General features: G+C 49.8%; 1 protein-coding gene across 1 annotated transcript in view; it reads left to right on the forward strand.

Annotated features, from left to right (window-relative positions):
* Positions 1-577: 577 nt before the first annotated feature.
* Positions 578-15063, forward strand: part of LOC147099474 (BAR/IMD domain-containing adapter protein 2-like 2) — a 110046-nt gene continuing 95560 nt past the window's right edge. Inside the window, exon 1 of the mRNA XM_085969650.1 lies at positions 578-773. Coding sequence (XP_085825776.1) covers positions 723-773 — 51 coding nt within the window. The 5' untranslated portion in view covers positions 578-722. The remainder of the gene's footprint in view (positions 774-15063) is intronic.

Raw genomic sequence — 15063 nt, forward strand, 5'->3', positions numbered from 1 at the left:
GGGAGTCAGGAGGTGAAACACTCGCCGCAGAATACCCAGCCTCTGTCCTGCTCTTGTTGCCACAGTATTTATGTGGCTGGTCCAGTTATTACCACTGTGCAACTGCAGGTAATGTAATACAGGGTGTGTAACAGCAGGTAGTGTCTGTGCATTACAAAGTGTGTGCATTAGAGTTTGAAGAGAGCAGGGAGGCTCAGCAGACATCACCCAGCTCAGTTTCTAATGAGGATCTGACCAGGTGGGGCTGTTTGCTGACAGCAGCCCTCAACACATTCTAACCATCTCATTGCATCCACTTGGTGCATTTGCACCTTTGCTGATCCAGGAGGAGAAAATATCAATCAGGGGAAAAAAATATACCCAGAATCTGTAAGAAACAGTTGTTTAACCAGCGTCCCTTCATTTAAAAAAAAAGAAAATTCTCCCTCTTTAGCTGGCTTCGATGGAAAGGGTCGAAGTTCCTGTCGGGGAGAGAGAAATAATTAAATGATCTGGACTCGCCCTGGGGGAGGGAGCAAGGATCAGGTTTGTCACCGACTGTAAATAATTAACAAAATGATCTGCCTTTCATCTGGACTGTAGCCGCTGCCTCAGCCAGAGCTGCCTCTGTTCTTTAAACACGGGGAATTTAAGAACGGGAAAAAGTAAAATTTGTTTCCAAAACGTTTCCTTCCCCCCCCCGCCCCCTACCTCCCAATTATTAATTTTTAATATATTGGACCATGGCTCTCTCAGCGGATCAAGTCTATCGATCGACCCTGAACACCTACCAGGTGAGCCCAGTGTGTTGGGGAACTATCTCTCCACCTCGCTGTAAGAAGTGTTGGTGGAAGCAACCTATAGCCTCGGGGTCGCCAGTCTGTTTCTACACTGCTTCCTAGGAAGGTGCAATCTTTTGGAGACACATTTGGTCTCCGCTCAATGAACTGTAATTATTGTCCCAGTGAGATTTCCCCCCCCCCAGTCTGCACAGTGCTTGTTTATGGGTTAACATTGCTGTTTAATTTCTTGAAAGTCAACATGTAAACCCTCTTGGCCTCTCTCTCTTGCTTTTAAGACACTCCTTAAAACCTACTTGTTCGACCAAGCTTTCGGTCACCAGCCCTAATATCTCCTGATGTGGCTCGGTGTCAAATTTTGTCTGATAATCGCTCCTATGAAGCGCCCTGGGAACCTTTTAACCACGTTAACGGCGCTGTATAAATGCCAGCTGCTGCTGCTGTTGTCGTGTAATCTGAAGAAATGTGAAACTCGCGGGCCCAGAATTTGCTGGCAAAAAAAAAATCACGGCCGGTTTAATGGCGCTCATCGTTTTATAGTGTGCAAATCGTCCTGCAGTTTGCGGTGAGGAAGAGATGAGGTGTGAGTTGCGAATCGCTGCAAATAGTTGGAAGGTGAGCTTCGCGAAAATGGCAGCTCGCCCTCGACCTCCCCGTGAGCTTCAGGAAATTGCTTCATTTGCGCCATTAAAACGAATTAAACGCACCGCAGAAAGTTAGGGCTGGTACTTAACAGTGTAAGGAACCTTTTAATTACGAGACTCATGTTCCTCCAATGCCACTCAACCGCTCCGGCCCAGAAAGAGAATGATTGAAACTGTGGAGTCTCAGTTCTGCAGGTAGTAAATTGTTCCGAGAGGTTTTTAACATTTACATTTCTTATTTTTGCTTTCTGTCTCTTTTCTTTCTCTCTCTCTCTCTCTCTCTGTCAGGTGTGACTCAGTAGGTTGTGGGTTCACATTCCACCCCAGGGACCTGAGCCCATAAAGCTAGGCTGACACTCCCAGTGCAGTGCTGAGGGAGTGCTGCACTGTCGGAGGTGCCGTCTTTTGGATGAGACGTTAAACCGAGGCCCCGTCTGCTCTCTCAGGTGGACGTAAAAGATCCCACTGGCACTATTTCGAAGAAGAGCAGGGGAGTTATCCCCGGTGTCCTGGACCAATATTTATCCCTCAACCAACATAACAAAAAACAGATTATCTGGTCATTATCACATCACACTTTGTGGGAGCTTGCTGTGCGCAAATTGGCTGCCGCGTTTCCCACATTACAACAGTGACTACACTCCAAAAGTACTTCATTGGCTGTAAAGCGCTTTGAGATATCCGGTATTCGTGAAAGGCGCGATAGAAATGCAAGCCTTTTTTTAAATTACGAGACTCATGTTCCTCCAATGCCACTCAACCTCTCCGGCCCAGAAAAGAGAACGATTGAAACTGTGGAGTCTCAGTTCTGCAGGTAGTAAATTGTTCCGAGAGATTTTTGACATTTACATTTCTTTTCTTATTTTTGCTGTCTGTCTCTCTCTTAATCTGATCTTTCTTTCCCTCTCTTCCTGTTACTAATTTGACTCTAATTCACCCTGCTTCCTATTCCATCATTGGCTCTATTTCTTTCTCTATCTTTGAATCTCATCGGATAAGCCCAACCCTAATCATCAGTTTAGGAGACCTTGGTCCCATCGTTCAACAAGGTCCCCGTGCCCTCGTTGAGCCTTTATCAGCTCCCGCCTCCAGCACTAAAACTTTTCGAGCTGAAGGCTGCTGGGGAAAAAACTCTCCCGAATGGGGCACGCCGCAAGATATCCCGCTCCAGCAGATTCCGGGCCACATATTGCAATTATCCGGGGTTCTCTTGGCGAGGATGGGGTGTAACTTTTGTAATGTGTGGATAGAAAGGTTGGAGTCCCAACATTCATCCCACGCCTCCCGTCAGCTGAATCAAAGAGGCAAATCGGAAATCTGAAATAAAAAATTGGAAAAGGCGGCTCCTGTAAAGAGAAGAGACAGATTAGCTGAAGGTGGAGACCCTTCCTCGGGACTCTGACCAACAGTAGTGTTAATCGATCTTTTCTCTTTCCAGATTTCAATCAAAAAAAATCTGGTGGTCAGTAAAAGTGACCATGGAGCTGTCGAATTGTCGTAAAAACCCAACTGGTTCACTGATGTCCTTTGGGGAAGGAAACCTGCCGTCCTTATCCGGTCTGGCCTACACGTGACTCCAGTCCCACACCAACGTGGTTGACCCTTGACATGAATCAGTCATTCATGAAAGAAAGACTTATATGAAATAATACTGAGCGGCCTACGGGTGGCGCTGTCCAGGGAGAGTATAAATACTCGGGCATGGGCCCAGCTTGCGCAGGACATTCTTAACAGGAACTAGTGAAGGACACAACTAGACCTCCATGTTGTAAAACAGTTGATTAAAGCTTTGTTTAACGCTTAGACCAAGTGCCTAGTAGCTTTCTTACGTCAACCCTTATCTCTGAAGTGGCCTAGATAGTCCCTCAGTTGTATCAAGGCCCACCACCACCTTGTCAGGGCAGTTGGGAATGGGCCATAAATGCCGGTCTGGCCAGCGACGCCCACATGAATAAAGAACATACGAATTAGGAGCAGGAGTCAGCCCCTCGAGCCTGCTCCGCCATTCAATAAGATCATGGCTGATCTGATTACTCCACATACCCGCCTACCCCTGATAACCTTTCACCCCCCCCTTGCTTATCAAGAACCTATCTACCTCTGCCTTAAAAAATATTCAAAGACTGCTTCCACTGCCCTCTGAGGAAGAGAGTTCCAAAAACCCACGACCCTCTGTGAGAAAAAATTTCTCCTCATCTCTGTCTTATATATTGGGTTGGATAGAGACAGAGGTGCAGTCACCTTTGGGGCAGCATTGATTTTGAACGTTTATTGGGCTTCCTTTAGTAAGTAAATGCACTGACCGTTGTGATGTGAGCTACACAGGCTAACCTGGGCTGTTTCTTGGGCTGTTTTGATCTGCGTTGCTACGATGGCCTCAACACTCTATGACTTGACAGAGCTAAAGTCAACCAGAGCTGCCACCTCCTGATCACTAGCCTTTCACCCCCTACTGGCAAATGCACGTGATGCGCTATCAACAACACCAAAGACTACGAGATGGACTTATATGAAGTAGGCTTTTATTGACTAAGAACTGGAGCATGCCTCTGCTAGTGAATCCATCCTAAGAGCTCCCGGGGGAAGGGTGGTGAGTCACCTTTATACCCGGGCTTAGGGGTGGAGCCAGGGGTGGAGACATGACCGGACTTGTACAGAGTTAACAGTGGTTTACCACATAGACATGTACAGGGTTAACAGTGGTTTACCACATTCACCCCTCGTTTAAAAAAGAGTCCGGCGGGGTGAAGTGTTTCAAAAGTTCGTATACGAAAGTCTCTCCGGGGGTCTTGTCTGCCGTAATGATCTTCGTGGTGCCGGTTGCGGCGGTTCTTTGCCCGCGGCCGCATCTCGCGTGGGACGGAGCACTGGCGTGTCGTCCTCTCGGGGTAGGGATGGCACCGGCATGTCGTCAGTTCGTGGTAGACACCCCGGTGGTGCGCCGTGGGTAGTGGTGGTGGGTGGAGGTAGTGGATGGTGATCGATGGTGTTTCGGGTGGTACCTGAGGGTGCGAGGTCTCGAATTGAGACTGTGTCCTCCCGCCCGTCAGGATACGCCACGTAGGCGTACTGTGGGTTGGCGTGGAGGAGGTGAACCTTTTCGACCAGGGGGTCCGTCTTATGGCTCCTCACGTGTTTCCTGAGCAGGACGGGTCCCGGAGACGTCAGCCATGGCGGTAGTGATGTCCCCGAGGTAGATTTCCTGGGGAAGACGAACATCTTCTCGTGAGGGGTGGCGTTTGTGGCAGTACAGAGTAGTGATCGTATGGAGTGGAGCGCATCGGGGAGGACATCTTGCCAGTGGGAGATTGGGAGGCCCTTGGATTTTAGGGCGAGCATGGCGGTCTTCCACACCGTTGCGTTCTCCCTCTCTACCTGTCCGTTACCTCGGGGGTTGTAGCTGGTAGTCCTGCTCGTGGCTATGCCCTTCTCGAGCAGGTACTGGCGCAGTTCGTCGCTCATGAACGACGAGCCCCTGTCGCTGTGGATGTAATTGGGGAAGCCAAATATGGCGAACAGGTCGTTGAGGCACCTGATGACTGTGGCGCTGGTCATGTCCGGGCAGGGGATGGCGAAGGGGAAACGGGAGTACTCATCAATAATATTGAGGAAGTACGTGTTGCGGTCAGAGGAGGGAAGGGGCCCCTTGAAATCGACGCTGAGATGTTCGAAGGGACGGGTGGCTTTAATCAGGTGTGCCCTGTCTGGCCTATAAAAATGCGGTTTGCATTCGGCGCAGACCTGGCAGTTCCTGGTCATGGTCCTGACCTCCTCGATGGAGTAAGGCAGGTTGCGAGCTTTAATAAAGTGGAAGAACCTGGTGACCCCCGGGTGGCAGAGATCATTGTGGAGGGTCCGTAGCCTATCGACTTGTGCGTTGGCACATGTCCCACGGGATAGGGCGTCTGGGGGCTCATTAAGTTTCCCGGGCCGGTATAAGATATCGTAGTTGTAGGTGGATAACTCGATCCTCCACCGCAATATCTTATCATTTTTGATTTTACCCCTTTGTCTGTTGTTAAACATAAATGCTACTGACCGTTGGTCAGTGAGCAGGGTGAAACGTTTACCGGCCAGGTAGTGCCTCCAGTGCCGTACAGCCTCCCCTATCGCCTGGGCCTCCTTCTCGACTGAGGAGTGTCGAATTTCGGGGCCCTGGAGGGTCCGTGAAAAGAAGGCCACGGGTCTCCCCGCCTGGTTAAGGGCTGCGGCTAGGGCGAAGTCGGATGCATCGCTCTCCACTTGGAAAGGGATGGACTCATCCACTGCGTGCATTGTGGCCTTCGCAATGTCCTCTTTTATGAGGGTGAAGGCCGCACGGGCCTCTGCCGTCAGGAGGAAGGAGGTTGACTTGATGAGGGGCCGGGCTTTGTCCGCATAGTTGGGCACCCACTGGGCGTAGTAAGAGAAGAACCCTAGGCATCTCTTCAGGGCTTTTAGGCAGTGGGGGAGGGGTAGTTCCAGGAGGGGGCGCATTCGGTCGGGGTCGGGGCCGATGACTCCGTTTTCCACCACGCAGCCAAGAATAGCGAGGCGCGCGGTGCGGAACATACATTTTTCTCTGTTGTATGTCAGATTCAGCCGTTGGGCCGTACGGAGGAATTTTTCTAGGTTGGCGTCGTGGTCCTGCCGGTCATGGCCGCAGATGGTGACGTTGCCTAGATAGGGGAAGGTGGCCTGCAGCGCGTTCTGGTCAACCATCCTATCCATCTCCCTTTGGAAGACCGAGACCCCGTTGGTGACGCCGAAGGGGACTCGGAGGAAGTGGTAGAGGCGACCGTCAGCCTCGAAGGCCGTGTACTGGCGGTCCTCAGGCCTGATGGGGAGTTGGTGGTATGCCGACTTCAGATCAATCGTCGAGAATACCCGGTATTGTGCTATCTGGTTGACCATGTCAGATATGCGGGGAAGTGGGTATGCGTCTAATTGCGTGTATCGATTGATCGTCTGGCTGTAATCAATAACCAGGTGCTGTTTTGCGCCGGTCTTTACTACCACCACTTGGGCTCGCCATGGGCTGGTGCTGCCCTCGATAATCCCTTTCCTCAGGAGTCTTTCTACTTCTGATTTAATAAAGCTCCTATCCCCGGCACTGTACCGCCTGCTTTTAGTAGCAATTGGCTTGCAGTCTTTGGCGAGGTTAGCGAACAACGGGGGGGGTTTGACCTTCAGGGTGGACAGGCTGCATACTTTGCGCGGCGCCGTGTTTAAATTCTGCCGGCTGCAGACTGTAAGTGGGGGCAGGGGCCCGCCATATGCCATCGTGACGCTCTCCAGATGGCACTGGAAGTCTAATCCTAGCAGTACGGGAGCGCAGAGCTGTGGCAGGACGAGGAATTTAAACTCTCTGTACTCCACGCCGTTCACTGTCAGAGTCGCTACATAGTAGCCGCCGACGTCCGCCGTATGGGACTTTGAGGCCATAAAGACCTGGTGGCGTGTGTGCATAACCGATAGGGAGTAGCGTCGCACCGTGTCGGGGTGGATGAAGCTCTCCGTGCTTCCGCAGTCGAAAAGGCAATTTGTGGCATGGCCATTTACCTTTACGTTCATCATGGACCTGGCTAGTTGATGGGGCCTAGATTGGTCCAGGGTGATGGAGGCCATCGTCGAGGTCGGTGGGTCGCTGTAGTATTCGCCCGCGCCGGGGGCCTGGTCCCGGAATGGTGTCCAAGATGGCGGCTCCCCCTCGGCTGGTGGTGTCCAAAATGGCGTCCCGCACGGCTCACACGTGGTTGGTGGGGTCCAAAATGGCGGCCTGTATGGTTCACACGCGGCGCTGCTGGAATTGGGGGTCGATTTCGCCCTGCACACTCTCGTGTAGTGGCCTTTCTTGCCGCATTTGGAGCAGGTCGCGTCCTTTGCTGGGCATTGCTGTCTGGGGTGCTTGGCCTGACCGCAGAAGTAGCATTTCTGGCCTCTGGTCATTGCAGCTGTAGTTGGGCCACTGGCGGCTTGTGGCCTTACCGGGTCCCAAGATGGCTGCTCCCGTGGCATCCACGTGGCCATCCGGTCAGGGGGGTAGGCGTCCATGTTCTGGAGGGCCACGTCTAGCGAGTTAGCGAGGGCCACCGTCTTCTGCAGGTCGAGCCCCCTCTGTTCCAGCAGCCTCTGCCGAGTATAGTTGAACCTGATGCCGGCTACGTAGGCGTCTCGGATCAGGTCTTCCGTGCATTCCTTGGCCGTCACTGCTTTGCAATTACAGTCCCGGCCGAGGACTCTCAGTGCCAGTAAATATTCGGCGCCCGATTCCCCGGGCGCTGTTTTTGGGTAGCCAGGAGGTGTCTGGCGTAGACCTCGTTAACAGGCCTCACGTATTGTTCCTTTAGCGTCGCGATGGCGGCCGCGTAAGTAGTGGCGTCTCGGATGATCGAGTAGACTCGGTGGCTCACCCGTGAGTTCAAGACAAGCCGTTTCGCGTCGTCTGTAGTAACGGTAGTGCTGGAGGCCTCCAGGAAGGCTTCGAAACAGCTCAGCCAGTGTTCAAAGTTATTGGCTGCATCTGCTGCTTGAGGATCCAGGTCTAAACGTTCCGGCTTCAAGATTTGCTCCATGTCGAAAATTAGTCAATAAAATTGATGCGCTAGCAACAACACCAAAGACTACAAGATGGACTTATATGAAGTAGGCTTTTATTGACTAAGAACTGGAGCATGCCTCTGCTAGTGAATCCATCCTAAGAGCTCTCGGGGGAAGGGTGGTGAGTCACCTTTATACCTGGGCTTAGGTGTGGAGCCAGGGGTGGAGACATGCCCGGACTTGTACAGAGTTAACAGTGGTTTACCACACAGACATGTACAGGGTTAACAGTGGTTTACCACAGCATGTTTGTGAATGTCTGGGGAGGACACAACCTGTGATTTCCCCTTGTTCCCACATTACTGTCGTCTACCAACAGTCACTGTCTAGACCTCAGCTATAAATTGCCACTTAGTGAAGTAGTGGAGCGGTCCCAGCACAGCAGAACGACTATTTTTTTATTAATTCAAAAGATGTGGGCGCCGCTGGCAAGGCCCAGCATTTATTGCCCATCCCTAATTGCCCTTGAGAAGGTGGTGGTGAGCTGCCTTCTTGAACCGCTGCAGTCCGTGCTGTTAGGGAGGGAGTTCCAGGATTTTAACCCAGCGACGATGAAGGAGCGGCCGATATAATTCCAAGTCGGGATGGTGTGTAACTTGGAGGGGAACTTGGAGGTGGTGGTGTTCCCATGCGCCTGCTGCCCTTGTCATTCTAGGTGGAAGAGGTCGCGGGTTTGGGAAGCGCTGCCAAAGAAGCCTTGGCGAGTTGCTGCAGTGCATCTTGTAGATGGTACACACTGCAGCCACGGTACGCCGGTGGTGGAGGGAGTGAATGTTTAAGATGGTAGATGGGACTAAATGGGTACGTTTGGGTAGTGGCTAATGGTCTTGGATTAGTAACACAGAGGCCATGAGTTCAGATCTGGCCATTGAATAAATCTGGTAACTTTTGGGATGACAGCAAAAGAATCTTGTAAAAACGCAACTTTTTTTAACATAGAATTTGCAGCACGGACTAGGCCATTTGGCCCAACTGGTCTATGGCGGTGTTTATGCTCCACATAAAACATACCTTTCTATTCCTTTCTCCCTCATATACTTATCTAGCTGCCCCTTAAATGCACCTGTGCTATTCTCCTTAACTGAGGAAGGAAGTTTTGCATTCTAACCGCTCGTTGAGTAAAGACGTTTTTCCTGATATTTATGACCCTAGTTTTAGAATCTCCTACAAGTGGAAACCTCTACATATACCCTATTAAACCCCATCATCATTTTAAAGATCTTTTAAAGTTTTTAAACTCATTAGGCCTAGAAATTGGGTTTTGGTCTTGCCAGGGCTGTAGCGCCAGAAAGTTTGCGCCAGCGGTAATGCGGCAGCGCGCGACGAAAATTCGGGTGCGCCGGGCCCAGACGGCGGCGGGCGCTAAAACCCTCCTTTAGCGCCTCAAAACGGGCGTGAACTTGGGTTTCCCGGCGCTAATCCCCCGCTGCGGCACCCGATGCGGTGCGGCAGGCGGGGGAACTGCAGGCCTCCTCCTCCTGTTAAGGAGGAGCTGCCTGCAGCCGACAACTGTCCGGCGGATTGACCCGACATCTGAGCCCGGCACCTCGGGGAAGTGCCGGGCTCGCATCAGACACTGATCAGGGCCGCGGGAGGGGAATGCAGGAGTCCGGGAAGGGAGGTGCGGGCAGGCGGCCGCCGGGAACGCGGCCGGCCGCCGCTCCACCTTTATGCGCCGGCGCACACTGGGGGAAGACTCTGTTGCCAGAGTCTTAGTTGCGCCTGCCACGGGCGAGGCGGGCGCAACTGAATTTCGGCTTGGGGCCGGGTTACCACGGCAACCGGGACGCTGCGCACACCGATGACGTCATCGGTGCCGGCGCAGCGCTACCGGTGCAACGCCGATTTAGGGCCCCAGGGAATTTCTCAACTGGCCATAACTCCGGCGCTAGGCCCTCTAGCGCCTCAAATGCGGCGCTAAGCCTACCGAATTTCTAGGCCATTAGTGTCTTGGACAAGATTTATCCCTCAACCAACATCACTAAAAACAGGTGATCCGGTCATTATCACATTGCTCTTTGTGGGAGCTTGCTGTGCGCAAATTGGCTGCCGCGTTTCCCACATTACAACAGTGACTACACTTCAAAAATACTTAATTGGCTGTAAAGCGATTTGGGACGTCCTGAGGACATGAAAAGCGCGATATAAATGCAAGTCTTCCTTCCTTTCTTCCTCCCTCCCTCCCTCCCTTCCTTCCTTCCTTCCCTTCTTCCCTTCCCTTCCCTCCCTTCCTTCCTTCCCTCCCATTGTTGTCTTTTAATGCCCTCTTAAGAGGCCTGGCAAGCTACTCAAATTGTAAAAACTGGAAGGCCCACCACCTCATGGCAACTAGGCACGGGTAATAAATGTGGCCTTGCCAGCATCGCCTACATCCTGAGAACAAATAGGAGAGACAAGACAGAAAACACATCTTGTATGTGTTTGTGTTTACACTTTTTTAAGGAATGATTATTCTTGAACTTCTTACCGTGTTGCAGTATATGAGTGTTCCACTCCAGCCTTGGTTCAATTATATAGGGCCCTGGTGAGACCACACCTGGAGTATTGTGTACAGTTTTGGTCTCCTTACCTAAGGAAGGATATACTTGCCATAGAGGGAGTGCAACGATGGTTCGCCAGACTGGTTCCTGGGATGGAGGGATTGTCCTATGAGGAGAGGTTGAGTAGACTAGGCCTATATTCTCTAGAGTTTAGAAGAATGAGAGGAGATCTTAGTGAAACATACAAAATTCTTACAGGGCTTGACAGGGTAGATGCAGGGAGGATGTTTCCCCTGGCTGGGGAGTCTAGAGCCGAGGGTCACAGTCTCAGAATAAGGGGTCGGCCATTTAGGACTGAGAGGAGGAGAAATTTCTTCACTCAGAGGGTGGTGAATCTTTGGAATTCTCTACCCCAGAGGGCTGTGGAGGCTCAGTCGTTGAGTATATTCAAGACAGATTTTTGGATGTTAAGGGAATCAAGGGATATGGGGATCGGGCGGGAAAGTGGAGTTGAGGTAGAAGATCAGCCATGATCTTGTTGAGTGGCGGAGCAGGCTCGAGGGGTCAAGTGGTCTACTCCTGCTCCTATTTCTTATGTTCCAGGAACACGTTCCTCTGGAGACTTTTCTGTGTCTCTGGAAGTTCTCAAACCAATAACTCTTTCAGTGCCATTTACATGGTTACCGAGTTGTTCAGCTGTTATGGCTTAAAGATCTTGTTGTTCGTGAGCAACTGGTGGTCAGAATTGGGCCGATGTCTGGCCCTGTGTGAGCAAGTATAAAGCAAGGTGTTGTGCTTTCATTTCCCCACCAAAAACGGAGCAATGGGCTCCTCCGACAGCTCAGATAGTAAGTGCAGAGTCCAGTATGGAACTGCATCGTGCAGACCCTGCATTCAACCACAGCCTGTGCTGAGCTAGCTGATCTCACCAAAACAGTGGTCGGGGCATTACAATTGGGCTTGGCTTGTGGGCACGACGCGTTTAATCGTGGAATCATACAGCACAGAAGGAGGCCGTTCGGCCCATCGTGCCTGTGCCGGCTCTTTGAAACAGCTCACCAATTCGTCCCACTCCCCCCCTGCTCTTTCCCCATAGCCCTGCAAATTTCTCCTTTTGGGAGGGTGTATTCCCTATTTATAAATCTACAGTCCCATCCGTCTTTCGGATGAGACGTTAAACCGAGGCCCCGTCTACCCTCTCTCAGGTGGACGTAAAAGATCCCGTGGCACTATTTCGAAGAAGAGCAGGGGGAGTTCTTCCCAGTGTCCTGGCTGATATTCATCCCTCAATCAACATCACTAAAAACAGATGATCTGGTCACTATCACATTGCTGTTTGTGGGAGCTTGCTGTGGGCAAATTGGCTATTGCGTTTCCTACATTACAACAGTGACTACACTTCAAAAAGTACTTCATTGGCTGTAAAGCGCTTTGGGATGTCCTTAAGTCGTGAAAGGTGCTATAGAAATGCAAGCCTTTCTTTTTTCTTTTATGTGTTAAGTACAAATGTGTTCTGCAAAGGCTAAGAATTGGATTTTAGCAGCCGTGAACCAACATTACATAGAAACATAGAAGATAGGAGCAGGAGTAGGCCATTCGGCCCTTCGAGCCTGCTCCGCCATTCAATGAGATCATGGCTGATCTTCCAAATTCAGTACCCTGTCCCTGCCTTCTCCCCATATCCCTTGATCCCTTTAGCCTTAAGAAATATATCCAACTCTTTCTTGAGTATATTTAATGAACTGGCCTCCACCGCCCTCTGTGGCAGAGAATTCCACAGGTTCACCACTCTCTGGGTGAAGAAATTCCTCCTCATTTCAGTCCTAAATGGCTTACCCCTTATCCTTAGACTGGGACCCCTGGTTCTGGACTCCCCGGCCATCAGAAACATCCTTCCTGCATCTAGTCTGTCCAGGCCTGACAGAATTTTATAGGTTTCGATGAGATCCCCTCTCAATCTTCTAAACTCCAGTGAGTATAAGCCCAATCGACACAATCTCTCCTCATACGTCATTCCTGCCATCCCAGGTATCAGCCTGGTGAATCTTCGCTGCACTCCTTCCATAGCAAGAACGTCCTTCCTCAGGTAAGGCAACCAAAACTGCACACAATACTCAAGGTGTGGTCTCACCAAGGCCCTGTACAACTGTAGCAAGACATCCTTGTTCCTGTACTCGAACCCTCTTGCTACGAAGGCCAACATACCATTTGCCTTCTTAACTGCCTGCTGCACCTGGTGCGACTGGTGCGCAAGAACACCCAGGTCTCTTTGCACTTCCCCTTCTCCCAATCTATTGCCATTCAAATAATAATAACATTAAACCCAATAAGCCTGCAACTCTCTTAAATAAAAGCTCCACCAAACAGCATTATCATTGTATCCCTTAATCCCTTCTTTCAAACCAGCCTCATTGCCTCTTGAACCCATTTTTTACTGTTCAGTTCAATGGCCTTCACTGACGAGACGTTCCACTACTCTATGACCTGTTAGTTGAACCAGTTTTAACCACCTTTCCTCCTTCCTAACATCCTAACCTCCTAGTGTTCCTGCTATATGAACACCTTTGCCAAAGCATCAATTTGCCCGGATCAATTCTGTCAAACAAGAAGGTGAAAATATTTGCAAAAGAACCAGAGGCGAGATGAGGAGAATATTGTTTTAACGCGGCGAGTTTTTGTGATCTGGAACGCGCTGCTTGAAAGGGCGGTGGAAGCAGATTCGATAGTAACTTTCGAGAGGGAATTGGATAAAAATTGAAGAGGAAAATATTTGCAGGGCTACGGGGAAAGAGCAGGGGGAGTGGGACTAATTGGGCAGCTCATTCAAAGAGCCGCCATAGGCACGATGGGCCAAATGGCCTTCTGTGCCGTATCATTTTATGATTATATAAAATCGCGACTGGTACAAGTCAGTAAATTGAAGATGATAGTACTGGATGGTAAGGAATATTCACAGGCCCTAAACTCAGCAAGGTACAATAGACACAACTTGTGCCATGTATGGAGTGGTAAGATACGGATTCATGACCGTGATGTTGGAATGACACCTTTAAGATTGGGACGGCGAAGAGAGAAGTGTAACAGACCTCAGATCCATCTTTGCAATGTTATGTATTTTTTTTTACATAGATGTACATAGAATTTACAGCACAGAAACAGGCCATTCGGCCTAAATGCTCCACACGAGCCTCCTCCCACCCTACTTCACCTCACCCCATCAGCATAACCTTCTATTCCTTTCTCCCTCATGTACTTATCTAACTTACCCTTATCTATGTTATTCACCTTAACTACTCCCTGTGGTAGCAAGTTCCACATTCTCACCACTCTCTGGGTAAAGAAGTTTCTCCTGAATTCCTTATTGGATTTATTAGTGACTACCTTATATTTATGACCCCTAATTTTGTTCTCCACCACAAGTGGAAATATCTTCTCTACGTCTACCCTATCGAACCCCTTCATAATTTTAAAGACCTCTATCAGGTCACTCCTCAGCTTTCTCTTTTCTAGAGCCAAGAGCCCCAGCCTGGTCAGCCTTTCCTGATAGTTATAACCTCTCAGGTCTGAAAAGAAAATGACCACCAAAGTGAACAGAACACTTCTCCCTAAACTTCTGTTTATAAATTAAAGGTAATATTTAGTTCTTTCTCATTTTCTCCCGTCTTATTTTCCTCTTGAGTTACTTCCTTTAATCCAGATAATAGGTAAGGGATGAATGATTTTTCTGAAACAGCAGTGTGTGTGTTTTTTTCCTCTTGAAACTACGAGCTGAGGACAGAGACGTGCTGTCTGCATGAATGCAGGTCAGATAGTTTGATCTGCTAATAAAGCAGCTAAGGAGAGGCTGTTCTTTATGGAAGGTCAGCATAAAATTATTGAGTACCTACTGACAGCAAGAAACCTTGACTGAGGCTGATACAAACATAGGAACAGGAGGAGGCCATTCAGCCCCTCGAGCTTGTCCCAGCATTCAATTAGATCATGGCTGATCTGTACCTTAACTCCATTTACCTGATTTTTATCCACATCTCTTGATACCCTTATCTAATAAAAATCTGTTGCTCTCAGTCATGACACAGCATCTACAGGAAACTTTCGATTTACCGGCACCTAAATAACCGGAAATCTCGGTTAACCGGCAAAATTCAGGAGTAGGTTCAGGTAAGTTTTATTACTTGCCTTCCTCGATCTGTTGCTGTGCAAGGGTGTGGCTGCAGCTGTTGCTAAGCTACAGAGACGCTTGGAACTTGTGGCCATTGTTCTGAACCTGTTGCTAAGCAACAGGGTTTGTTGCTTTATACAGAGCTCTCAGCTCCGTATCTTTTACTATAGCTTTCAGTTATCCGGAATTTTTGATGAACCGGCACCACGTCGGTCCCGTCCGTGCTGGATAAAAAAAGGTTTCCTGTAAAGCAGTTTTGGGGGAGGTTCAGATTTCCATTGATATCGCTTGTGTGGAAAAAGTGCATCCTGGATGTCTCGTTGATCAGCTCCTACTTGTTTAAGTGCTCTGTCACTCTATTCCTGATAATAGATTCCAGCAACGTCCCCACAACTGACGTTAAACTGACAGGCCTGTAG

This window comes from Somniosus microcephalus, chromosome 28, assembly GCF_052327205.1.
Source record: "Somniosus microcephalus isolate GS21.2 chromosome 28, FLI_Smic_1.0, whole genome shotgun sequence".
Taxonomy (NCBI): Eukaryota; Metazoa; Chordata; class Chondrichthyes; order Squaliformes; family Somniosidae; genus Somniosus; species Somniosus microcephalus.